The sequence below is a fragment of the Lycorma delicatula genome, chromosome 1, assembly GCF_047948215.1.
Source record: "Lycorma delicatula isolate Av1 chromosome 1, ASM4794821v1, whole genome shotgun sequence".
In the NCBI taxonomy this organism is placed as follows: Eukaryota; Metazoa; Arthropoda; class Insecta; order Hemiptera; family Fulgoridae; genus Lycorma; species Lycorma delicatula.
Genome location: NC_134455.1, coordinates 114,191,598 through 114,218,540, shown reverse-complemented (window position 1 = coordinate 114,218,540; position 26,943 = coordinate 114,191,598). Strand labels below are relative to the sequence as shown.

Sequence of the window (26,943 nt, the reverse complement as noted above, 5' to 3'; positions counted from 1 at the left end):
GTAAATTCTATAGCATTTAATTAATATCGAACTAGATCTATGGTAAATTATATTTTGTGTAAATAAATTAGCAAAAGTTGGTTTTTTTATCTTTAAAAGAATTGTGGAAAGAAAAAACCGCAATGATTAGCGTAGCTGATGTGATAGTTTGAGGTAATTAGCCTATCCGAAAGAAATTATACATGTTCGTTTTTTACTATGCTCTTGTAATATCCCACTCCGTATTAGCTACTAAAACTTAACTTTATATTTTATTTTATCTCCATTTTTAAATATCATTTTATCGGATGTTTTCAGAAAGTCACCCTTTTTGTTATGAAATGTTATGTTTTCTTAAGATATCTCTTATGTCATTGATTTTATAAAACAAAATTTTTAAAAATTAGTAGACTATTGATTAGTATTTTTGTTGAGTAAAAATAGTAAAAAAAATTAATATGCACTGAATGCACGGAAGTCATTATCATGATGTTTTAATTAACATTGATATTATAATTTTTTCTACTTTTGTTGATGCATAGAAAGTTTGATTCTTATTTTACTCAAATTTCGAGGAAAAGTTAAATAATTGTTTCTATGTTTATTCACTTACATTTCTGAATTTATAATGTCCATCATGCAGATTAAAATTATACTCAGATCGATTGAAATCAGGAAAATAAAGATTTTTCTACGCGTTTGCAAAACTTTATTAAGAAGTAATATATAACAGTTAATTGAAAAATTATATATTTTTATTTATTTTAAATTAAAAATCATGTATAATTGCCCTGTTACAAAGTATTAAAGAGAAATATTGCTTCGCTTATTTTTACTGATGTTAAGACAACGTGTACTGGTCAACCAATAACCTATAAACAAAAAATATTTGATTTTAAATATCAGTGTTACTTTTACCTTTTGATAAATTTTATTATGTTTTTGGGTTATTGTGTTTCATCACAAAATTGCCGAATAAGAAGACAGAGAACAAAATGGATTGGTAGAGGAATTGCATTCGATTTTCCTTTCTCTTACGGAAAATATCTCGCCGCGATATTTAAAGTGCCAGAAGACTTGTTGCGGTTGTAGTCGAGTAGGTTAATTATGGGCTTGGGTTGTAATTTATTTGTTAATAAAAACCTGATGTGGACACCACATGACTTCCTTGTACGCCTATTAAATTACATATACACATTTTTAAAAGTACATAAAAGTTTATTTCATTAATAATTTCTGATATTTTTTCTTATTTTTTTTTTTTTTTATTGTTATTGAATTATTATTTATCGTAATTTTTTTTTTAAATCGAAGGTTAATAATTATTAATAAATCAATATATTTAAAGTAAAAAAGGAAATGAAGTCTGATTCGAACCCTTCCCCTTGTAAGATCCAAATATTTCATTAATTACAATTTTATTTGACTATAACTGGAACCAATGAAAATAAGTACCACTTAATGACATATCTGAAAAGCAACCCTCATTGAGGGCTTATTACTGGAGTTAAGAAAAAGTCCAAAACCGAATTTTTTTTAAATTTGGGCTTTTTTAAACACACTGGTGCAGTCGATTGCAATCAAAAGGGGAAATGCACATGTAGGTGTTACAACAGTCCTAAATCCAAAATTTCAACATCCTGCGGCTAATCGTTATGCGAGATAAGAGTACATTCGTACGTACGTACAGATGTCACACCGAAAATAGTCAAAATGAATTCAGGGATGGTCAAAATGGATATTTCCGTTGAAATCTGAAAACCGAAATTTTTCGTGATCACAATATTTCCTTTACTTAGCACAAGAAAGTAAAAAAGCGAGAACGGTTTTTAAATGTGCTCCTTTGGTATGAATTTATAAAACGCTTTAGTTTTATACTTCTGTTTTAATCTTGTTATAAGAGAACATTTTAGGTCTATGGTGAATTATTCTTCAGATGTCAAATCAATAGTTATATACGCGCTTTAATAAAGAAGTCGTGAATTAATGGATTCGCTGAACCAATATGATTGAATCTGCATCGTGTGCCTGTAAAAAAAATGTCCACAGGAAATTTTTTTTTACAAGCACACGATGCAAAAAAAAATTACAAAGAATAAATTTACAAAGTTCGGCAATCATGGAATTGACATTGAAATGCACAGAAGTGAACATTAGAGTGAGGTTTTTAGAGAAGTATGTACAGTCGTGTGAGTACAAGGTCGATGCGCTGATAAAACTACTTCACATGTACTGCAGGGAAGACCAATCCTTATATGGAGTTCGTCTCCAAATATAGACACGAAACTTTATTCTTAGTCAAAGTGAAATTTCATTCATGCCGGACTCTACGTGAGTACAACAAACACTGTCATTTGCAGCATGGTAAATTTTTATTGATATCTGTATCGGGTGCTCAGCTCGTTTTATTGTAATTTTCTAATTGAAGGGTCCTCCGTAAAGAACTTTTAAGTTTGAGAGCTGCTTTGGGCCTACCAGTTTTACTTATATGAAATAACTTATTTCATACATGATATTTTTTCTAACCGTTTACACGTTTATTTACATCTGTTCAAATCAGTCAGTAGTGTTCTGTAATCCTTTGGCTACCGATTCTTGAGTGGGGTTCCTTGCACTTCACGGCGCCATATCTCCACGACTGTAATATTATTCAGTCTTATTTTTGTAAAGCTAGAAGTATGACTGTAGATAACGTGGGAAATTTAAGCGATGTTATTTCAATTGGAAGCATTTAAATAATTTTATACTTCGAAAATTATAGCTTAGCCTGTTTTCAGTATAGAGCGGGTATTTTGTGTTTTGTTCTGTGTTTTGTTCTGTGCATATTCAGTAATATGTATATATATATATATATATATATATATATATATATATATAAAGAAACTAGTAGCCTTGCACGTACTGGACTTGTAGCCGTTCGATGCTCATTTGTTTGATCTTCAGCTCGGCAGCTCTAGATGCGACTTGAAATTCAGCTTGCGGGTTTTTTGTAGCCCATTTATAAAAAAAAATTAAAGAAAGATTCATAGAAATCGGTGCAATGATTGAGTAACAAACAAACTTGGAGATTTATGTAATAGTTTGATGATTCCGGACAACTACCCGACATATTTAAAGTATCACAAATGGGTTTGTGCAGGAATTTGATTTTTTCTTATTTTATTATGACCGCTGAATTTTCCCTGATTCTATTCATTTTCAAACTCTTTCATTCTTTCTAGCCATGTAATGTTAAATAATATTTGGCTCTATTTATTTTTAAACTCGCAGTGATTTTAATATTTTTAATGAAGCTTATTTACACCAGGATAGTGTCAGTAAATGACTAAATTTTCATTACAATTTTCACGTTGGAGTTTACTTTGAAATAATTATTTTGTTATTAATTGGAAGTCGTATTTATAATTTATTTTTACTTTTTTGGTATCATATCTCTAGAACTGTCCTGCAAGAAGGAAGAATGGTAATCAATTAAAAAATGGGGTGTGGGTTTCTTTTGTATTTCTTGACGTTTCACATGATTCAGGGACTTCAAAACACAAAAATGGGGCGGTAATGTTCTGACTTACACATGTACACATGTGTGTACGTTCTTATGTTGCCATGTTTAACGCTTAATAACTTTTGACTAGATTAACCGATTTTGATTAAATTTGACACTCAGACTGGTGTATATCCGCAATTTGTCGGTAAAAGTTTGGGATCAATTTTTTTCAAAATTTTGCAAACATAAACCTACTTTTATATTAAGCTCAGTACATGCGTACATACTTACTCGCCGTTTAAAAAAATAATTGCTCCCAAATTCTCCCCTCCCCAAAAATCGAAAAAGCTAGATAGCTTTTTCTAAATATATAAAAAAGATTTTTTATATATTTTTAACGAGATTTTTTTTATCACCCTAAGTATAGTAGTAGTGCAAGGAACAAAAAAAAAAGAAAAAACTTTGGGGGCAATATTGGAGGTGGGGAGCCGATCCATACTTAAAAATATAAATTTTTTTTATGCATCATTGTTTTTTTCATATATAAGAATAAATAGTCAATGTCAGGAAAGTATAACGACTTAGCTTTTTTTTTAAGTTGTTTTGTTAATTAATTTCTTTTTCTTTTTTAATTGTAAGATTATTAAAATTTGTAGAATCCCATCAGACTTGTTCTGGAGTTAATCGTACATATGTAATGTTTATTTTTTAAATTTGTTACAAAGGATAATAAACCCTAAACGTGAATGTTCTTTATATTTTTTAATGTTCGTCGGTCATGAAGATGTTTTTATGAATGCAACATACTTATGTATGTATGTATGTACGTGCTGCTATCGTGTCGAACGAAGAATCTATTGCCTGTATAAACCGTTTAAGAGAGGGGAGTTTTATTAGCATCGATGTGAAATTAACAATGCTAACTTTTTCTTTTATCTAACAATGCCCTTTTAATCGACTGTGTTCAATGTTAAGAAAAGAACTCTGTGAATGTGTTGTATTTCCATGTGCATATTGTGTAATTGTATTTCATTTCCTGCCCTAGTTGCATGCCGTATTTGAGTTTTATCAGGCCGTTAAGTTTCTTATCTAAACTAATCTGCCTATTTAAACGTTTGTAATTTTTTCGTTTTACTTTATTTGAATAGAATTTTGATGCATTGTATGAATACGTTCCTAATATTTTATTATCACTGTCGAATAATAATACGATTATAAAACTATAAATGCGGTCTCTTGCCCAATTTTTCTTTCTGCTTATTTAAAAACAGGAGTGATTATTTATCTTCTTTAAAATCAGATTGTATAATCAAAAGTTTTCCAGAAATCCACCTTATTTGTAGATCTGATATTTTTAAAAAAACAAATATATCGCTAGTTGCAGTTTGGTCGTAAGCCAGAAAAATGAACGGATTAAATCCTTACAACAGCTGTTTAAGAGCACACCAAATTTAACTTTTGATTTTATTCAGATTTTATCCTTATTATTTACTTTCTAATCCTCCTTTTTTTTATTTTATGGAGCTTTTCCATTTTTCCGACGGTCGGCACTAAGTAAACTAATGTAATTTCATAACTTACAGAAAAAATGTCGCTTGTATGGTCGGCAGACTTCTGCAGCGGCGAGGCGTAACGCACCAGATACCGAGTCAACCGGGCGATCGATTTCGAGACCCAGCCAGACCGAGTTACTTTTTTACACTTTAAATATTATTCATTTATTTAATTATACCGCTCACCTGTGAGCACAATATAGCAGACGACTACAACAGTTGTACGTCAGTGCTACCAACTTTTAAAATATTAACTAAATAAAATAAATAATTACGTTTTATTGTAAAAAATAATTTGGTTGGCAGTCCTGTGGAATTCAAATTTCCCGGTAGAAGAGGACGAGGAAAAGGGAAATTCCAAGATGGCGGACTGCGACACTAGCGTTTATTGTGGTGACATTGGGGGGTACTATTGATGCAGTATGCCCACTTAGCCACTAGTATAGAGCTTTTTTGGTGGGTGGGGAATGCTATTTTGTAAAAAAGGACTTTTGCAAATATTGTTTTTTTTTTTAATTGTTTCCTAATGTACCTAAGAAAAATATGACCTTAATTAGACGAAATCACGAGAAACTAAGGGTGACCTTGCTCTACAGCCTCAACCCATCCGGTTTTTTGAGTTCCTTAGGTGTCAAACCTTCAAGATCCGGTGAAAACCACATATGCCCAAATTGGACCGATTAAAATACTGTCCCTTCTAGAGTTATAGATTAGCGCTACCTAAACGGGAAAGTAAAAGTTTTAATCAGTTTCTAATGTTTAATGTAAACAAGTTTTCAAACCGCGACTGTTTTTGTTGTTTTTTTTTTTAATATTTGGTATTTAAAGCTACATCCAACAATTTTGAATTAATAAACTATTTAATAAATATGAATTTGAATTAGTAAACTTATTTTGACAAAAAAATACATGTACAGAAAATCCAGCGAACTCGGAAATAGATCTATACTGTAACAGTTACAGGGCCTTTATTTTAGTATTTATCTATATATATTTTTTTTAAACTATTGTTTATAAAAATGCATATCAGCTTTGTAGACCTATCTACTGTATGTCTTTGCTGTCGGTTATTAGATGGAATATTTACTAGCAGATTTCTAGGGTGAAAGGTGCAAGGGACCACTTAGTACATAGGTCTATTCTTTTTTTAATCTTAACTAAACAATTATTTATTAATATAATAATTTTTCATAAGACGTGAGCATTATAAGTGTCATGAAATAATAACAAATTAATTAAAATTGTATAAAATATACAATTAGTAATTAATGAATGTCACAATTTTACATTACAATTTCAGTTGTAAATTATGCTACTGTATTTAACAATTTTTCCATAAAGGTAAAGGTAAATTTCCATAGCGGTTTCCATACAGGCAACAAAGAAAAATGCTTCCACTTTTAAAGTCCACTTTAACTTTTTTTTTAAATATGGATATGAATACTGCATATATACAACATAAATCTATATATGTCATTCACATTATCCATTATCAAAACACTGGAATTTAACATATGTAACTAATATCCATTATTGATCTTATTACGAGTGTAATCATATCTGTTACATTACCAATAAAAGATACTGATGTTGTGTTTGAGATCTATGTAGTTTATTTCTGGTGTTATTTGTGTCGCAACCTGACCTTTTGATTAAATTTCTCTTATTTGCATGTGTATAAATGATCGATTCGTTAATTTATATCCAGGTGGTTGGGAATATCCAACTATAGGAATAACCTATAGGTACACACGAGTTTAAAATGACCCTGCAGTAAGTCCTCTGATTTGTAACGGTAACGCTGATTATTTTGTCAGAAAACTCTTAGCGTAAAATAGCGTCATATCTAAGAAGGGAGTGATTAAGCATAAAAAAAACATCAATAATACTACGGCTCCCTCTCATATAAAATCCTAAGAAAAAAGATAATTTAACTAATTTACTATTCATATACGTCATGCAATCGTAATAGGAAAATATACACATGGAAAAAGCCGAGCGATACTGCAGGTATCATTATATCATGGTTAAGCAAAGATTTAGAAATCAACTCGTCGACTGCAAAGCATATCCAGGAGGAGACATTGATAGCGATCGTAATTTAGTGATAATTAAATGTAGATTGGAGTTTAAATTCCTGAAAAAAGGTGCCAGATGAATCGGTGGAATTTAGAGAAGCTTGAGGAAGAGGACGTAAAAAAGATTGAGGAGGACATCGCAAGAGGTCTGCGTAAAAAAGATTAGGTAGAAAATATAGAAGAATGGGAGAGTTTTAAAGGAGATTTTAAATCAGCAGAAGCGAACTTAGGCGGAACAAAGAGAACTGGTAGAAAACCTTGGATGTGGGAGGATATATTGCAGTTGATGGATGAGCGTAGAAAGTATAATAATGCTAATGATAAAGAAGGTAAAAGAACCTATCGACAATTAAGAAATGCTATAAACGAAAGAAGAATGAATTAAAGAGAAGTGTTCAGAAGTGGAAAGAGAAATGAACATTGGTAAAATAGACGGATAATACGCAAAAATTAAGAATAATTTTGTGGTATGTAAGTTAAAATCTAATAATATGTTAAATAAAGATGGTACACCAATTTATAATACGAAAGAAACGGTCGATAAGTGGGTGGAATTTATTGAACTGTTGTACGGAGGAAATGAATTAGAAACCGATGTTATAGAGGAAGTTGAAGAGGATGAAAAGGGAGATACAATACTGAGATCTGAATTTAATTGAGCAATAAAAGAATTGGAAATGGGAGGAATGCTCTTGGGATAGGCGGGATACCTGCAGAATTACTACGCAGTGCAGATTAGGAAGCAGTAGATAGACACGAACTGGTGTGTAATATTTTTGAAAAAGGGGAAGTTCTGTCAGACTTCAAAAAGAGTGTTATTGTTATGATACCAAGGAAAGCATGAGTAGATAAATGTGAAGAATACAGAACAATTAGCTTAACTACACATGCATCAACAATTTTAACTAGAATTCTGAACAGAAGAATTGAGAGGAGCGTGAAAGAAATGTTAGGAGAAGATCAATTTGGTTTCAGGAAAAGTATGGGAATAAGGGAAGCAGTATTAGCACTCTGATTAGTAGTAGAAGGAAGATTAAATAAAAACAAACCAACTTACATGGCATTTATAAACTAAGAAAAGTCGTTTGATAACGTAAACTGAAATAAAATGTTAAGCATTTTAAAAAATTGAGGGTTCAAGTATAGAGATAGAACAATTGCTAGCATTTACAGGAACCAAACTGCAACAGTAATGATCGAAAAACGTAAGAAATAAGCCGTAATAAAAAAAGGGAGTGTGACCAGAATGTTTCCTATCCCTGTTAGTTTTTAATCTTTACATAGAACTAGGAGTTAATGATGAAGAACAATGTAGTAGACCCTGAGTCAACAGTACAAGGTGAAAAGATAAACATGTTTCGATTTGTCGATGATATAGTAGTTCTTGCCGAGAGTAAAAAAGATTTAGAAGAAACGATGAATGGCATGGTTGAAGTCCTACGCAAGAACTACCGCATGAAAATAAACAAGAACAAAACGAAAGTAATGGAATGTAATATAAATAGTGCAGATGGACTACTGAATATAAAAATAGGAAGAGAAAAGATTACGGAGGTAGAAGAATTTTGCTGTTTGGGAAGTAGAATTACTAAAGATGGACGATGCAGTAGTGACATAAAATGCTGAATAGCACAGGCAAAACGACCTTTCAGTCAGAAATTTAATTTGCTTTCATCAAAAATTAATTGAAACATCAGGAAAGTATTTTTGGAAGTATATGTTAGGAACCCAGCTTTATATGGAAGTGAAAATTGGACGATTAGAGTTCTTGAGAAGAAAAGATTAAACGCTTTTGAAATGTTGTTGCTACAGAAGAATGTTAAAAATCAGATGGGTGGATAAAGTGATAAATGAAGAGATGTTGTGGAAAATTGATGAAGAAGAATTGATGAAGAATTTTTCATTTGGAAAAATATAGTTAAAAGAAGAGACAGACTTATAGGCCACACATTAAGACATCCTGGAATAGTCAGTTTAATATTGGAAGAACAGGTAGAAGGGAAAAATTGTCCAGGCAGGCAACATTTGGAATATTTAAAACATGTAAGGGATGTAGAATGGATGAGGTATACCGAAATGAAACGACTGACACTAGATAGGGAATTTTGGGGAGCTTCATCAAACCAGTCAAAGGACTGAAGACAAAAAAAAATACGTTATAAGATGTATTTATGTTACCTATTATTATTCTGCATGTAATTTAATATAATGTAAACTCCATGCAGTGTAGTAAACTGAAGTCAGATTTTTGTATTGTGTATTTTACATTTCTCTACGTTTTGAGTCCTTAATCCGAAAATCAAAAATTGTCGAACCCAATTACGCGTGTATCTATTTTCCTTAATAAATATTTCTCGAATCGGGAACGTTTTACCATAAAATTTTGTAGTGCTTTAGGTATATGGCGTATCGATATTGTAAATTGGGATATGGAGGTGGTCCTCTTTAATTCACGGCTGCCATCAAGATATCAGTTTAGCGGAAAATTACACGGGGAACTGGAGAAGATGATATTTGAAATAATGTAAAAAAAAAAAAAAAATAGTTCTGTACCGCCAAGAGAAAGGTAATTTTTAGAAAGGTAATCAATACATGACGGTAATTGTGAAATATGGGTAAAGGAATGGAAGGGCCTTCTTGTCATTCCATTCATCCATGAATACTAGTCGACAATTTGCTGCAAACTTTATCCGGTTATTTTTAAACGCTGATAAAATAAAAACATTTACGAAAAACTAATAAATATTTAAAAAAAGCTCAGTATTTTATTGAAATAATTGATCGCTATCATGTTATAGTATACTATTTGTTCTTTGTACAAAATTGGTATTAGGAATGGATTCAGTTCTCTAGTAACCAAAATTTATATTTGTTGGTAAAAACCGCTTTCATAAATTAGAAATTCGGGTTTAATTTTTCTGAAGTTGCTCAGTTGAACATCATAATTTTGCGTTATAACTTATTTTTATTTTTTATATATTTTATGTTTTCTTATATTATATCGGGTTAAAACACTGTTTTATAATGCGTTGTTTCATTACAAAAAGATATTCGTTGCTTTATACTATATGTCGTAATCTTTCTTACCGTCTTGGACGCATGTAAATCATCAGTGATGGAAGGAACACCAGTTAAGTTGCATTTATGAGAATAGATGTTAATCATTACGTAGCCGATCTTTGTAATGGAACAGCGATAGTATCACTTGCATTGTTGAATATCATTTCGGTAAGTCTTGCGTATCCTCAGTGGTTGCCACGCCTCTAACCTCCCGGGACTCGGTCTTTTATGTTCCCATTGTCTCTAATTGTACCCTCCTTTCCAAGGGAGGGATCCAGCCGGGTTTCGGTCTTTTATTTTCCCACGAACTCAGAGGATCTCTCCGGTCAGTCATCAAGGGCGGCCCACCTCAGCAAACCGCCCTGTCATGAGCAGAACTGCCCCTGTGAGTCCCTAGCTCGAGACTACGCCCCATCCCATTTCCTGGGGTGCCATATTCTTTGGTCTTTATAAACCTCTTGACCGTGGTTACAACAGCATCCGATTCACCTTAACCCCGTAACATGAACTCAATCGTATTCCTCGGAGTCAGTCTATACTCTCCAAGAGCTTGCCTTACTTCTTCCCATCTACAGCACAAGTATATAGAATGTTCAACAGTATCAATGCCACTACAATAGCGACATTCATTCTTCTGCCGAACCGATGGAAGTAGGCTACAAACTCTACGTGGCCAGTTAATAGCTGCGAGAGATCGAAATCTACCTCCCCTTGACACCTATTAACCTACATAACCGACCTGGGAGATAAGTCTTAGTCCAGCTATCTGTTCTTGACGTGTCCCACTGTGTTCGCCCCTCTTACAACATCTGTCTGCGAGCTTCACTTCTTGATAGACCGCCATGTACTCTCCTCAACATGAGGACATGGAGGCCCAGAGGGGGCACCCCCGCTATCACTTCAACAGCGTTTTTAGACACCGTTTTGTATGCGAATACAATATGTATATTCACTCACTGCTGCAGTGCTGCTACTCGCCCAAGATACCTCTTTCTTTCAAAAGCCTCGGCCCAAGCCGGGATCGCGTAATATATTATAGGCATCGCAACCGTTAATATTAACCTCCTCCTTGATGAACGTGGTCTCTGATGGTTGTTCATTAGCCTACCTGGTTTGCTAATCACTGTTTCAGCTCGTTCGGTAACTATCAAGTTTTCAGCATGTAATCTGCTAGTCTGCAACCACTCGCCTAAATATTTAACAGATCTAGACGCGAGGATGACAGTATCGCCTATTCTGACCATTATGTCTCTGATTCTTCTACCAGTAAGAGCTATCGCTGAGGACTTCGTTGGCGCCAATGTTAGTCCTCTCTCCGCTAGCCATCTCTGTATTTTATCTCTCGCAGCAGCAACGTGATCTTCCACTTCCTGCTCTGCCCTTCCAGCAACTAAAGAACTAAGTCGTCTGCATAAGCTACGAGTTCCACGTCACCTTCGAACTCCATCTTCAGGACACCGTCAAATGCTAAGTTCCACAGGAATGGCCCAATGACCGACCCCTGTGGAACTATTTCGAATATTTCCACTGGAAAATCTCCTTCTTATTTACTAACATGCATTCTCCTGTGGTGCAAGTAGGAGTTTATGATACTGCTGAGGTAATCACTAAAGTTCCCTCTCAACGCCTCATTTATCACGGATCAGGGGAGGATACCGAAGGCGTTCCTGACGTCTAGGAGGACCGCAAGCTGGGTCCTCCTTCGACGCCAGGAACCACCCGTTCTATCTGCTAACCAGCTGAACACGTATTTCAACGCTTCGACCGTAGACCTCCCCTTCACGCAGCCGTACTGTTTAGGTGATAATCCGCCCATCACCCCCAGTTCCGCCCGTAGTCTTTCAACGATCAACCGTTCAAATAATTTTCTGATTGTGCTCAATAAGCGTACTGGCCTGTATGAGACCGTCTTGATCTGTGCCTTTCTTCTTTAGTACTAAGACTAATCGGGCTTCTTTCCAGCAATTTGGAAAGCATGTATTCTCAAGAGCTAGATTAAACGGATTGAGCAAAGTCCAGGGATGCCGAGCCACTATCTCCTTAACTATTTTGCCGGATACAAATTCCGGCCCCGGACTCTTATTTAGATGTAACGTATTCGCCGCACTCTTCAGTTCCTCTATGGTGAACCTCGCCAGAGAGGGGGGGAACTGGCCTATCGAATCTATCCATCACCATCTTGAAGGCGCTCCCCCACAGGTCTGCATCAAGCTCAGCGATAAGCCCCTCCCAAGCCTTAAGCTTAGCATCCCTAATCGCAGCAGTCAATGCCCCTCTTCCATTGCGATATTCTTCCCTCATTCTCTCGTCCACCCTTCCATTTCTTCGTGAGTCCCGTTGCATTCTCCTCCTCGCAACGAGTGCTGCAGCTTTTTTCTGCTATTACAGGGGACTATCACTAATAGACTCGACGTCTGCCCGGTCCGTGTTGTTGTCCGACGCGTCTACAGACATTTTGCATATACTCTGAGATCCTTTCCGGAGTTATTTGAGTGTTTCCTTTAAACCTGTTCGAGACCTCATCGGCCATGTCTCTGGCCCACGCTCCGTGGGCTTCCAGCGGGTGGTTCTGGCATATCCTGACCGGGCACATTCAACCACGAACGTGTTAGCATTATGGTCGGTGGAGAACTCTTCCTGCCGCACCTGCCAGTCATTAATCATCGGTATTATTCTTTCCGATGCCATCGTTACATCTACAATCAAACCTCTCCCCCGACCATCTGGGATCACGACCTTTGTTGTATGCAACGAGTCTTACCGCCGCGAACATGTTGGCCATGGAATATCCACGTCCTGTCGATACCCTGCCTCCCAATTCACGGCTTTCTAAGTTGAGGTCCCCCATTAATATTATGGGTTTACGGCATCTTCTGATGAATTCTTCCAACTCGTCTTTAAATACAGGGAAGTTAATCGTCCCCGAGTTAGGGGAAATGTATGCCGATATCAAGACGTAGTCAGTTAACTTGACAGCCAGATAACCATTGCCTCTGAAGACTACAATGTGTGCGTACCGATTTGGTATTTCTTCCTCGTTTTAAATAATATAATTAATAATAGTAAATTATTATTTTATTTACATATTCGAGCTTCTACTTTCACATTTTTGTAAAGCTGTTTAATCTTAATAAATATAATTTTGTTTGCGATCAACTTGCATCTATTTAAATGTGTCTGTTCTATAAATAAAAAATCATAAAGGTGATCGTGTATTTTATGAAAGACGTATTTGCAACAGATAACGTTGGCACTGCTTTTATTTGATCGATCCTTTTTTATTTAAAATAAAATATTTTAGCTTTAAAAAAGTACGCAGATTACCGTACCAATTTTGATTTTTACCCGAGTATATTCTCCCTTGGTCTTTTAAAATTTCATTATTCATATGATTATTTCGTTTATTTGTTTTACAGTTATTGCATAATCGGTTGTTTTTTATTCCTTAATTGTGAGGTCGCTGAGCTGCGTTTTGTTGTGTGTGTGTGTGATGTGAGCGCGCGTGATTTTTTGGTATCTTTCCAATTGACGCAAACGTTGGCAAGAGCGCAACAAACTAAAGGGAAGTAACTTTACTTCTTAACTTTGTCTCCTTTTTTCCTGTACTTCTCTTTTCACGTTCGTATTTGTTACTATTCTTGTCTGTGTCTCCTGTGTCTTTTGATGTGTGTTGAACGTTTTCTTTCTTTTTTAATCGCGGTTTATGTATCGTGCCGTGTGATTTTTAGCCTATAAGATGGTATTATGTGAAATGTATTTATAATATCTGCGATACAGTTAACTTCAAAAAGATTTTCATAGAAGTGCACATTCGCCGATTTGATTTAAGTGTTTTTGTTATTTATTTCGGATGATTTAATCGGTTATGTGATCTGTTGTAAATAATATAATTGTTCCTTTAAATTTAATTTTTCTGTCATTTTCGCCGATATTTTTAACCGGAAGCCGCGGAATAATCTTTTTTTTTTAAATTTCACCTTCGAATGCTTTTTTGTGTTGGGGATGGCTTGTTCTTATATGTAATTCGTTAAGCAGTGTTGTGTGATTTTTATTTAGCATTAGTTATGGAAACAGAAACTACTGGTGGTCGATTGCTCGTATTTAAAAAAGGTGGTATATTCGGTGACGATGCACCCACAATTAGCTGTAAAACATGTCATGCTCGTCGTATTAAACGTTTAATGGGTTGTAATAATTCAGATAAAGAGTTAAATAATAATGAAGTCAAGATATCTGCTATTACTGCTTCTCTAGACATCGACAGCTCCGGGTATGATACGTATAATTATTTATTATTTGTATTGTTATATAATAGGGAAGAAAATTCATATTTATAATACATTGCAAACTTAAAAGTTCTGCAAAACTTTGTCTTGATGAATTATGCGAAAGACCTGATGAATCTCTTATTTCTTTTTCTTTACCGCAATTTTTTAATTTTTTAGCCGTATATAGTATATATACGTATATACATAGCCGTATATACTTCCTTAAATTTATTCCGCGTTTTTGTCGTTGTATAAATAGATAGCGATAAAAAATACAAATTTTTAATAAAATTACGTTGAAAAATATATAATTTAATATTGGGATGTGCCGCGCTACGAATTTTCTATAGTTTGCTAATTCCTGAGTAATACGTTTGTTTACGTCGGTTTCAAACGTAAACTTAATAGATTTATAGTCATCAAATCAAACGGCCGATGAAGGCGGTTAATTTCGACTATTAAGAGCCCCAAACATCACGTCCTACAAATCATCTAGTTCTTTTTCGTGACGCATTGTTGATTCCCCATCAACCTTATTTACAAATTATCATTAAAGCTTCCCAAATAATTACTAATATTTTATTACTCCTTAATTAATTACAGTTTTGAAAATATTACAAGGAGTAAATTTGGTACAAATCCTGTCTGTAGCACAATTTTAACGCAAATTAAAATTTTAATCGTGTTTTTTTGGTTTTTTTTTAATACTTTAATCGTCTGTAAAAACTATTTATTATTATTATTTTTCCTATTTTCATTTTCGTGTTAAAAGTATTACATTTTATTTTTAATAATATGTAATTATTATGTCATCATTAATAATATTAAATCATTGAAGTAAACGCTTACAACGGAAATTAATCTAATTGAAAATAACAAAAAAGTAAAATTTAAACTTCCCGTAATTAAATAAAAATTAATGAAAAAAAAACTATGCAAGTTAATGAATTTTCATTAGACTTTTCTACATATTTTAAGTGAATTTGTACTAGGCTATCTTCTCTTTATTAATTATTATTATATATATAATGTACAAATACGCACTCATAATATTTTTTATATAATCATCTTACCTATGTATAAAAAAACAAAATTTTTAGAATCATAAATTTAACATTACAATAAGAATTTCACAAACTTATTTAAATGCACATCCTTTCTTTTGGTTCTTTTGGTATCTTTAATAAATTTGAAAAAATTTGATGTGCATACCCATATGACTTCCTTATACGCCTATTAAATTACATATAAACATTTTTTTTTTTTAATGAAGAGTACATCAAATTTTATTTCATTAGTAACTTCTGATATTTTTTTTTTATTATTATTGAATTATTATTTATCGTAATTTTTTTTACAATCTGAGGTAAACATATCAAGTGGTCATGAGGTTAATCTGAGATTAATAATTGTTAATAAGTCAATATATTTAAATTAAAAAAAGGAGATGAAGTCTGATTCGAACCCGTCACTTTGTAAGATCCAAATATTTCATTAATTAAAGTTTCATTGAGCCATAACTCTGGACCAATGAAATAAGTTCCACTTATGATATATCATTGAAAAGCTCTCAATGAGGACTTATTAGTGCATTAAAAAAAATTTAAAAATCCAAATGTTTTGGATTTTGGGCTTTGTTGGACACCTTAGGTCAATTCGATTGCAATCAAAGGAGGAGGTGCAAATCTAGATCTTACAACAGTCCTAAATCCAAAATTTCAACATTCTACGGCTAATGGTTTTTTAAGTTATGCGAGATAGTACATACGTACGTCGTACAGACGTCACGCCGAAACTAGTCAAAATAGATATTTCCGTTGAAATATGAAAATCGAAATTTTTCGCGATCACAATACCTCTTTTATTTCGTACAAGAAAGTAGAAGGTGTACAGTCAATTAGGAAGAAATCATCAATAATTCGTTACCAATCCTTCCTCTGCGATTTTATTCTTAAATAATAATGAACTTAAATTTGCATATCAACTGGCGCTGAAGAGCTGCGCGATGTGTGTTTGTCAACAACGCACTCGCTCCATACCGGTCTATATCTTGACATCTTTAAATTTTACGTTTACTGCAGTTACATTTATCCGTTAAATAATTAATTCTTCGCGATTCAAAGTTAACATCGTTGTTTCTTCAAAAATGCGAAGTGTTGTAGGATCACCGGATTGGACTGGATGTTGGTACATGTTATATACTGTGATTATTTCCCCGTTTTATTAACAATAATGTTTTCATAATTACTTAAGCTTTATGAATTCTGATTAAGTTTTGTTGCTTAACCTGTTGAGTTTTTCTTTATTTTTAACGTGTTTCATCCCACTATTTATTATTTATGCTGAGTTAGTAATTTTTACCCTATTGTGTGACTAAGTGATGCAGTAAATTAGCGCTTGCTTACCCGTGCAGGAAATGGACAGCTTAGGGCTGACGAGATCAGTTAACATTTACGATTCTCGATACTGTCATTATCATTCTGTTACTAAATTCTAATTAAGAATATATACTGACCTAACACCCCAGGGATGTAACAATAACGTATGTGACTATAATAAGAAAGATGAAGTAGAAATGCACCTGCCAATGGGCTCCTTAAATAAAAGTTGTACTAGTTGTCTGAAAATTTCCATAACGTCAATCGATTACTTCCACGCTTTATCTTCTGACAGGAGATCCTTATTCTCTGTCTCTTTTTTATTCTGTTTTCCTTGTTGAATCGTCTGACATTCTCAAAAACTATAATCTGTTATTCGACATCAGATTTAATTAAAATGTAACATGTACATGATAGTAAATTATCTGGACTCTTATTGCAGGAAATTTTTTTATTTGTTTACGACGGAAGTTGTTTTAAGCGTAACGTCCTTAAAATTGAATGAAGTCTAATTATGTCTTAAGACAATAAATTATGACTTCTGAATTTTAATTCCGTTATTTTATTTTTATTTCTTTACTTAGTTTATAGTCGTGGGTTGTTTTAATTTTACATTTTTAATATCTGTGTGTTAAATTTTTAAAGCGAATTTAAAGAGGAACGGAAAGTCATACCACAGATAACAAAATCTTAGAAAAACATTTTCAAAATTAACATTTAATCTGTTATATACATTGCTTTTTTACGTAGATAATTGTACAATTCAATTTAATTTAGTATGATTCTAATTTAGTAATAATAGACCATTGTAAATTAAGTTTTTGAAAATTTCCGCCTTTATTCCTCTTGTTTGTATGTACAGATCGTGAGTTTTAGGAGTTAGAGGTAGGTTTCCGTAGCTTTACAGTTTTATTTTTAGAGCGCAGTTTAAATATTTAAACTCATTCATCTAATAAAAAGAGTAATAATGCTGTGCATTTATGAGGTTATGGTTTGTACAATTTGCTGTTTTATACAAAATCAAAATTTGTAACGGAAATAAATCTGATTAGTTGTATTAATGTTGGTATCAAATGTAAAAAATGTTTTCAAAGGTTCCTACCTTTTTTTATCGTTTATTAGGTGAATTTAAGACATCTGATATGGACACCACATGACTTCCTTATACGCCTATTAAATTACAAATACACTTTTTTTCTTTAAATGAAAAGTACATAAAATTTTATTTCATTAATAACTTGATATTTTTTCATACCTTTTTTTTATTATTATTTATTATATTTTATTTTTTTTACAGAGGTTAATAATTTATTAATTCAATATATTTAAATTAAAAAAAGGAGAAGTCGGATTGGAACCGATATGCCTTCTTCCCCTAGTAAGATCCAAATATTTAATTAATTAAAATTGTATTTGGCTATAACTCTGAAACTAATGAAAATAAGTACCATATATATATATCGTTGAAAATCTCTCAACGAGGGCTTATTACCGCAGTTAAGAAAAAGTCCAAAATCCAATTCTTTTGGGCTTTTTTGGACACATTTGGTTCAGTTGATTGCAATCAAAAAGGGAGATGCACAACTAGATGTAACAAATCCTAAATCCAAAATTTCAACATCCTACGGCTAATAGTTTTTTATTTATGAGAAATACATACGTACGAATAGACGTCACGCTGTAACTAGTCAAAATGGATTCAGGGATAGCCATAATGGATATTTCCGTTGTGATTTGAAAACCGAAATTTTTCGCGATCACAATACTTCCTGTGCTTTGTACAAAGAACTAAAAAATGTATTACAATTTTGATATTCAAAGGATTTAAATCGTTTTAACTTTGATCCTCCATTGTGTGTAAAGGTGAGGATGTCAAATCCTCACCTTTACACACAATGGAGGATGGGAACATCCTCCATTGTGAGGATGTCTTGTATGGAACATTTTGTCTTGTATGGACCAAATGTCTTGTATGGAACATTTTGAATGTGGCAATCTAACGGTCAATCTTAAAGATTAAGTAAATGTTAAACTTGGATAATCAATTTCCACCCGATTATGAAAATGCAGTATTTAATACTTTTATTAACTCAGCTGTCATATATGAGTAAATAAAATAATAAATATATTCATTACAATTTACATACAAATACAGATTCCGAAAATTTTATAAAAGTTCGGTTTATTTATTCGTATGACATTAATGCAGTGTGATTACAAAAATACATACATAGACAATGTATAAATAAAATAAGAATTCAATAAGACAAACTACAAATAAAATGTAAGTAAATATCAATATCTAGGCTTCCAATCCATGCTAGCGCTGTAGGGTCCGCTTTCATGCGATCGCTCCAACTACCTTGGAAAGACTTTAGGACGCATTCGCCACTAATATGCCTGATTGTTTGGTTTGGATCTCCGCAGTCACATACCAGCATGCGGAGTCTCCGCATGCCCCATATGTATAGTGAATCTGCGCATCGGCCATGTCAATTGCCAATTCTTTTTAATTTGATCCACAGCTTCCTGTCGAACTCTGTGCCAGCGGTGTCGTGGCATGCCTCTCGACTCATTTCTATTCCTCAGGATTTTCAATCGACAATTCTGATCCAGATGCCTCTAATTTCGACACCAGTGATTGCCAATCGTTCAGCTTTCCATAGCGGTAATCTCTGGAGGGGAGTCCATTCCCTCACAGGGTAGGTATGTCATCATGAATGAGTATTTCCAAATTTTCTCGTAGCTTGCGGTACTCTCTAAGCAGGGCCTCAGTTCTGCTGATTCCAGGGGAATTTAAATTACTCAACAGGGGGAGTCAGTAATACTAATTGGTCTAATTGTTCCAGTTATTAAACGCATGGTATCAGCTGAGCATAAATCAAGTTGGTATGACAGCTGTTAGCCAAACTGGAGCATAGTACTAGCCAGTAGAAAAAAACCAGCGCAATGGAAAATGTGCGCAGAGTGTCCACTCAAAGTATTTTTACTTTGACAGCGGTATTCTGAAGATCTTTCCTGAATCAAAGTGCGATCAAAGCTGACACCAAGATATTTGGTGTACTTGTTATGACGAAGAGTATTGGCGTAGAAGTTTTTAACTTTCAGCTCCGTGTTTGTTTGTTTATTCTTGAGATGAAATACACAAGCTTTAATATTACTTATGCTTGGTTTAAGGAATAAAAGAAATATATTTGTTAAGGTAGTGAGAGAAACCTTGCCAGTTACCTTGCGAAAATTCCCCTGAGCCGTGGAATATATTTTACTAACGGGACAAACACTCCAGTGTCAATAATCGCAGGTTTATGTTGCCTATGTGGGAAATTATATATAGATGTATGTGTTGAGTAGGCTTCATTCACAGGATACGAAGCAGAGGTCTGGGTTGTAGCCTCTGCCAGGCGGCCGACCTGAAAGTTCCCATATCTTTGGCGTCATAGACCAGGTAAAAGTCTCTGCCCGGTCGCTAAGTGCAACACTACATTCATTGTTGTAAATTTGCACATTTTTGGCTTGTAAATATTATCTATATTGTCCCAGCTGTATTTACCGAAAAATACAGCATGGGTTAGATGTGCATGATCGACATTGTTTCTAACGTAAGTAGCAATACCATACGCCAATGCATTGTGAAATGTAGCTTCTATAAGCTCATAGCCACGGATCCTTTCCGTTTTACGCAGATCATCTTCGGTAGGAGCGTGTGTTTCTTGGATTATAACCACATCGATTATTATCCACGAAGGAGTTTGGATAAATAGTCACCTTTAGCTCAGCTAATTCCCTCTATCTTTAAATAGAAAATATTTGGTAATTGGTCATTTCGGTTAATTGGCATGTTTGTGGCCAGAAAATCCATTACTGATCTGGCTGCCTAGTCACTTTAGCTCATTTAGCGTTACCGAGGTTGCACGTGTAGTATTGTACACGAGCGCGAGCTAGTTTACACCCCAATAGTTTTATTAAAAAAAAAAAAAAAAAAAAATAGTAATTTAATAGTTGGTAAAAATAGTCGTTATAGTTAGGCGCCGTTGACTTTTTATTTTGGTTTTAGTTTCTAATTACAATTCTAGATAATACTATTGAACAGGTTGGCCTACAAATAGTTGGGAGGAGAAAAATGAAGATAAAATTAGGTTTCTTTTTTGAAAATATTCCAAAAAAAATTTATTTTACCCCCAAAAAAGTGTTATAAAATTTCCTCAATTTTTTTTTAAGAAGTTTCTTATATCTTCTTTATGATACGAGTATTAATAATAGATCATTGAAAAAAGACCAGCAAAGGGTTGCATAACTTTTCCGACTTCACTCATGTTAGATTTTTATTTTAAATACGTCATACGGTTTTTTAAATATCAGTGACTTACTTTTTTGGATAAAGAATCTAGTAAACGATTTTAAAAAAAGGCATTTGAAATCAACTTCTACAGTTTTCTAAAGGTTCTGGCGATATTTAAGTAGGTGATAGAGGGGACCGTTTGTAGCATTGTTTACTTCTTTTAAAAATAACTATAACCATTACATTATTCCCTTATAAGGAAATATTTAAATTAAATTGTCCGCCTTAATGCAAATTCTGTTACTCACTTGTCTGTAGTAGCCTAAAACTTAATACAATTAAGATCATATGCGAAGAAAGTTTTGGCCTAATTCGTTGCGTAATAGTTAAACCGATTTAGAAACATTTATTTGGGATACGAATCCCCTTGTCTCAGATAGGAATCAAAATTTAGTAGAAATTAGAATTTACGTTGACGAATATCTTTTACAAGTTTCATTAGTTTTTATTTTAATCCTTTTAGGACATTGCAAAAGTCTAATCGACTTCATATTTTACTACTCTTGTAGTACTACCACTGTACCGAATTTCAAGTTCTTACGATGACCCCGTAAGCAGGAAAATCAGCGAACAATATTCCATCACCTGTGTGATAAACTTCATAATTTAATAGCATCATGTCCCACATATAGAAATATGTCAACCAAATTTCAGGTTTAATAATCAGAAAATACGGAGATGTTTATCAAAATACAGGCCATTAATACATACATCCTTCCGGAAATTTCCTTAACTTTGTTGTGTTTTTCGGTTAGAAGGGGGTCATGAGCCCGCTGGGCTGGTTTAACGGTTAACTTGTCATCGCAAATCAGCTGATTTCAAAGTCGAGAGATTTAAGACTAAAAATCCTAGTAAAGGCAGTTACTTTTATACGGATTTGAATACTAGATCGTGGATACCGGTGTTCTTTGGTGGTTGGGTTTCAATTAACCACACTTCTCAGGAGTAGTCGACCTGAGACTTTACAAGACTGTACACTTCATTCGCATTCATACATATCATCCTCAGTCATCCTCTTAAGTAATAATACTTCACGGTGGTTCCGGAGGCTAAACAGAAAAAGAGATAGAGAGAACGGGGTAATGAAACGTCCAGATTTGTAAAAAACCTATCTCCAAACGTTTTACTGATCTACATATTTTTCTTTGTATCCTGTAGCTGTTGCAGCAGCTATACAGAGTTTACCGGTAAAGTAAAACACTAAATAAGTAGTAGAGAAATTATTCGTTATCATTTAAGTCTTCTTTCGTCTGTATCTTCGAAATTGACAGATTTATTTACAAGATTTGAAAAATTTTAAATCTAAAATACGTTTCCGGAATTGTTCGATTTAGCGAGTTAAATTTTTAAAAATGATAATAACCTTTTTTTTAATCATATGATTTTTTTTAGTAACTCGATGCATATTTTATTAGTTTAAACTTCATTAGATTGGAAAAGATATTTTATTGGAAAAATCTTCTTTTTTAAAAATTCGTTAACATATTTATTATAAAAGTTTCTAATTAGAAATTATTAATTGCATAAATTTCATAAATCATAATTCGTTAATTAAATCATTAATGATTAATTAAGACAATAAATATGATAATTTTTTTCATCAAAATCCATTCGACTCGTATAATTATTGTAGTTACAACACCCCCCCCCCCCCTCCGGTTTGAGTGTACATGTTTGCATCAAATCTCTTTAAGGGCGTTTTATATTAACTAATTTATATTAAAAAAATGTAATTTTTAGTCTGTTTTTTGCTTATGGAATGATATATACTCTTAGTTGTGCTGTTAATTATATTAGTCAATTTGCCAATTATTTAATTAGCGTACTGGTTTATTTTTCGTTTTTGCATTATCGGAATTGGTTTAATCTTCGTAAAAATTATTTAGATCTTCATTTGAAATCGTTTACAATGAAGTTGTAAATATTTACAGTTAAATATGTAAATAGTTAACGTATAATCGTTTAGAAAATGTAAATTAGAACGTTTAGATCTTTTACTCAGTACATCGGCGTATTATGTTGTAGTATATCTTGTATAATAAAGAAATACTGTACAGTCTATTTTTAAGTATGTATTATTAACAGAAGTAGACCGTTAAATTAATAATTTTCGAAATTTGTAGATGTGTAAGAGTGCAGTATTAAAGTCCTCCCCCGTCCTCGGCACTTAATAATTTAATTTAACTCTTACGATCTTGACGTATAAGTTAGTTGTCGACCTTTTTAAAAATTCTTATAGTTACATCTATATATCTCTGTGCATATCTTCTCATTTATTCCCTTATTTTTGTCTAATTTTGTCTGTGAAGCGATCGTTCCGATTTTGCCGTAAACAAATTTGTATTTACGAACAATAAATAACTCGTACGCTTTCCGTATATCGAGTCGAATATTTTCAGAACATCTGAGTGAGAGTTTTTGTTTTCTCTTAAGTTTTTCTATCTGAATACAACTTTAACCTTCCGTTTTATGCATCGGCGAAATGGATTCTACAAATAGGAGGATATATTTACGTATTAAGAATGAAGAGATATATTTTAGCCCACTCAAAATATATTCGATTTGATGACTAGTAATACGAGATGAAATATAATAAAGATCCCAAAATAGTAACCGTTACGTTTTATAACTGAAAATGCGCGAATTTATTTTCTAATTTCAATGTAAATGATAAAAATTTGATTTGTTTTACACTGCATACGATATTATTAGAAGCGAATCTACTCAACGATAGGTGTACAGTTTTTCTACTCCCTCTTTTGTGTTACGATGTTTTAATTTCGTGTAGTTGGTAGAAACGATTGCGTTATATAACTTCCCTTTATTTGAAGACAGGGAGCATAGAAACAGCATTACGGAAGTTATGCTGTGATGGAAGTTATGCTCCCTCCTCGCGTAAAAAATATAATAAATAACCGGTTGTGTGCGTGAATCAGTAAAGTATAAGTTTAATATATATAATTATTTATATATATATATATATATATATATATATATAATATATTCCGTTTTTTACATTTTATTTGTACGAGTAATTTGAGATGCTTGTAAGAGTTTTCTTACAACGTGTAATAAACTTATACATACAATATGATTATAGTACTACTTCGTTTATTATAATGCAAGATTTATATAGAATCTGTTACTGCATAGTTGAAGTTAATTCAATCGATATCGATACTAGATTAGATTTTTGGACGGAAATGTTGGCAGACGCATAACAAAAATATCATTCAGCCCTTGATTATCATGAACAAAAAATGGTGCAGGAGGTGATGAACAGCTGCATAAACTTAATTTAAAATTATTGCGTCACTGGTAATTCAGTGCAGATCTATTTGTTTAATACTCTAGGGAATATAACTGAATATAACTCGGCCCTTTTTTTTGCGACTGCGTTACCTTATTTATTCTTCTTGTGTATATTATTATAGATTTTTTTTTTTTTTTTTTTTTTTTGAATCGGCCTAATAGTTAGATCTTAAGCTCAAAACAAACATTTCGTACATGTATGGGATTATTCTTAATTTCTTCCCGTTGAATCCATATATCTTGGGCTCGTCATATCTCAACCGATTTGAGTTAATAGAATCCTCATTGTAATCTTCGTAATCACTGTAATTGTAGCTACTGCTTCGACCGTACTTTTGCCGTTTCTTTCTTTTTTCAATATTATAAAGAAAATAGGAATACGTCGGAAGTATTCTAAGTGTAATATTGTCGATCAAAATTTGTAAATAAGCTCGATGCGCGCATCGACTTATTTCTTCATAACCTTTCTTCACATATTTCTTTCTTCATATTTAAGTTAAAAAGATCGAAGGTTTTCCTTATTTTAATCTTCGATCGCTTTTCGGTTAGCGTTGGCTAACGGAAAATTATGTTATTAACGATACATTTCTTCAAAAACTGAAGAAAACTATTTTACTTCCGTATAAAATGCTGACTTTTTTTTTTAATATGCTGTGTTTTTACTTCCAGGTAAGAAATTTTTTCTAATTGTTCTCACCAAATTTAGTCGTTTTTAAACCAACGGATTTCCTGATAGGCCATGTTTTTTTTTTTCAAGAAATTTATCAGAAATTTGATTTAAAAAATCAAAAACCCTTGGTATTTTATATTTGTTAAACTGAGTAAGAAAAATTTAAATAGTATTTCAAAACTATCACAAATGTAGTAATATCCGATTTGCGCACATAAACTCCAAATTATTAATTCTGTACCCGTAAAAAAAGGAAAGTAAATAATATATAATTATTGTAGATTGTATTCTTTAATATGTATAATTATAACACCGTGTGACAAAAAAAAAATTGGAGAATTAGGGCTGTATCACTAAATGAGGAATAAAATTAGTCATATAAATTTTATGTAAATAATCTGAGAAAATTATATTTTTTTTTTGGACGGAACCGAAAGTTATAATGATGTTCGTGTATTGTCGTCTTTTTTTGTTTGTAGACTTTATCAGTCAGCCGCTGTACAAAGCCTGAAAAACCATTCAGAGATTCCATTTATAATACGGAAGGCCGGTGAGGTTATTAATAATATACTCGTATATCCTGGCGGCAGCAGGTCATGGTTGGTACTGGCAGACAAACCAATAAGCGTTTGTCTACCAGGTTCGTTAACAGCTTGAGGAAGTTTTAATGTAATTATCTTAATAATATAATAATAAAAAATATTAATAATATTATAATAGAAAATAAAATTATTATTATTATAGAAAAAAAAAACTGAAGGTATCTTGGCATAGCAATGTAATTTGTGATTACGTTTTACATTTTCGGTTTTCTCCTGAATTAGATAAACAGTATGCATCTTTACTTATTCATAATTCACAGTTATTGCATTTGGTTTATTGATTGTTTCATTTTTTATTCTATGATTGCTTATGTAAACTAGTAAACTATTTAACAATAACCTGCTATACTGAGTTTCAGCAATATCTAGACTTAAATTTATAGTTGGGATAAATATTACATTATATTTTTTAGTAAAATAATGATTTGAAACCGTTAATATTTAGGTACAGTACCCGTTAATTTACTGTTATTTCAAAAAAGGAAAATTAATACAAAAAAATAATCTTCGTAGAAAACCTTTATTGTAGATATGCTATAAGGTCAAAAAAAAATTACCATCTGAATGATGGAGATGCATTTTTACTTCCTCGTACGAAGTAAAGGAAGTATTGTGATCGCGAAAAAATTCGGTTTTCAGATCTCAACGGAAATATTCGTTTTGACCATCCCTGAATCCATTTTGATTAGTTACGGCATGATGTCTGTACGTACGTATTTATCTCGCATAACTTAAAAACGATTAGCCGTAGAATGTTGAAAATTTGAATTTAGGACTGGTGTAACATCTAGTTGTGCATCTCTCCTTTTAATTGCAATCAACTGAACCAAAAGTATCCAAAAAAATGCCCAAATTCCAAAACAAAAATTTGGATTTTGGACTTTTTCTTAACTGTAGTAATAAGCTCTCATTGAGACCTTTTCAATGATTTATCATAAGTGGTACTTATTTTCATTGGTACCAGAGTTATAGCCAGATAAATTTTTAATTAATAAAATATTTGGATCTTAGAAGGAGGATATGAAAAAATATCAAAAGTTATTAATGAAATAAATTTCTTTTTTTTTTGTTATTGAATTATTATTTGTAATTTTTTAACAATCAGAGTTTAACAATTATTAATAAATCAATATATTTAAATTTAAAAAAAAGGAGATGAAGTCGGATTGGAACCGATGTGCCTTTCCCTTGTAAGATCTAAATATTTTATTAATTAAAAT

General features: G+C 32.6%; 1 protein-coding gene across 5 annotated transcripts in view; it reads left to right on the top strand.

Annotated features, from left to right (window-relative positions):
- hpo (serine/threonine-protein kinase hippo) overlaps positions 1 to 26,943 on the top strand; it is a 161,920-nt gene that overhangs the window by 18,821 nt on the left and 116,156 nt on the right. For 2 of the 5 annotated variants that reach the window (XR_012755626.1, XM_075359471.1), the window contains exon 1: positions 13,811 to 14,424. The exons of 1 other annotated variant lie outside the window; for it this stretch is intronic. Coding sequence is in view for 3 of the 4 variants with exons in the window: in XM_075359471.1 (XP_075215586.1) it covers positions 14,219 to 14,424 (206 nt within the window). In the remaining variant the exon portion in view is untranslated. Of the gene's footprint in view, positions 1 to 13,810; positions 14,425 to 26,943 lie in introns of those variants that run through there. 2 more of the 5 variants (XM_075359450.1, XM_075359441.1) reach the window with 2 other exon arrangements.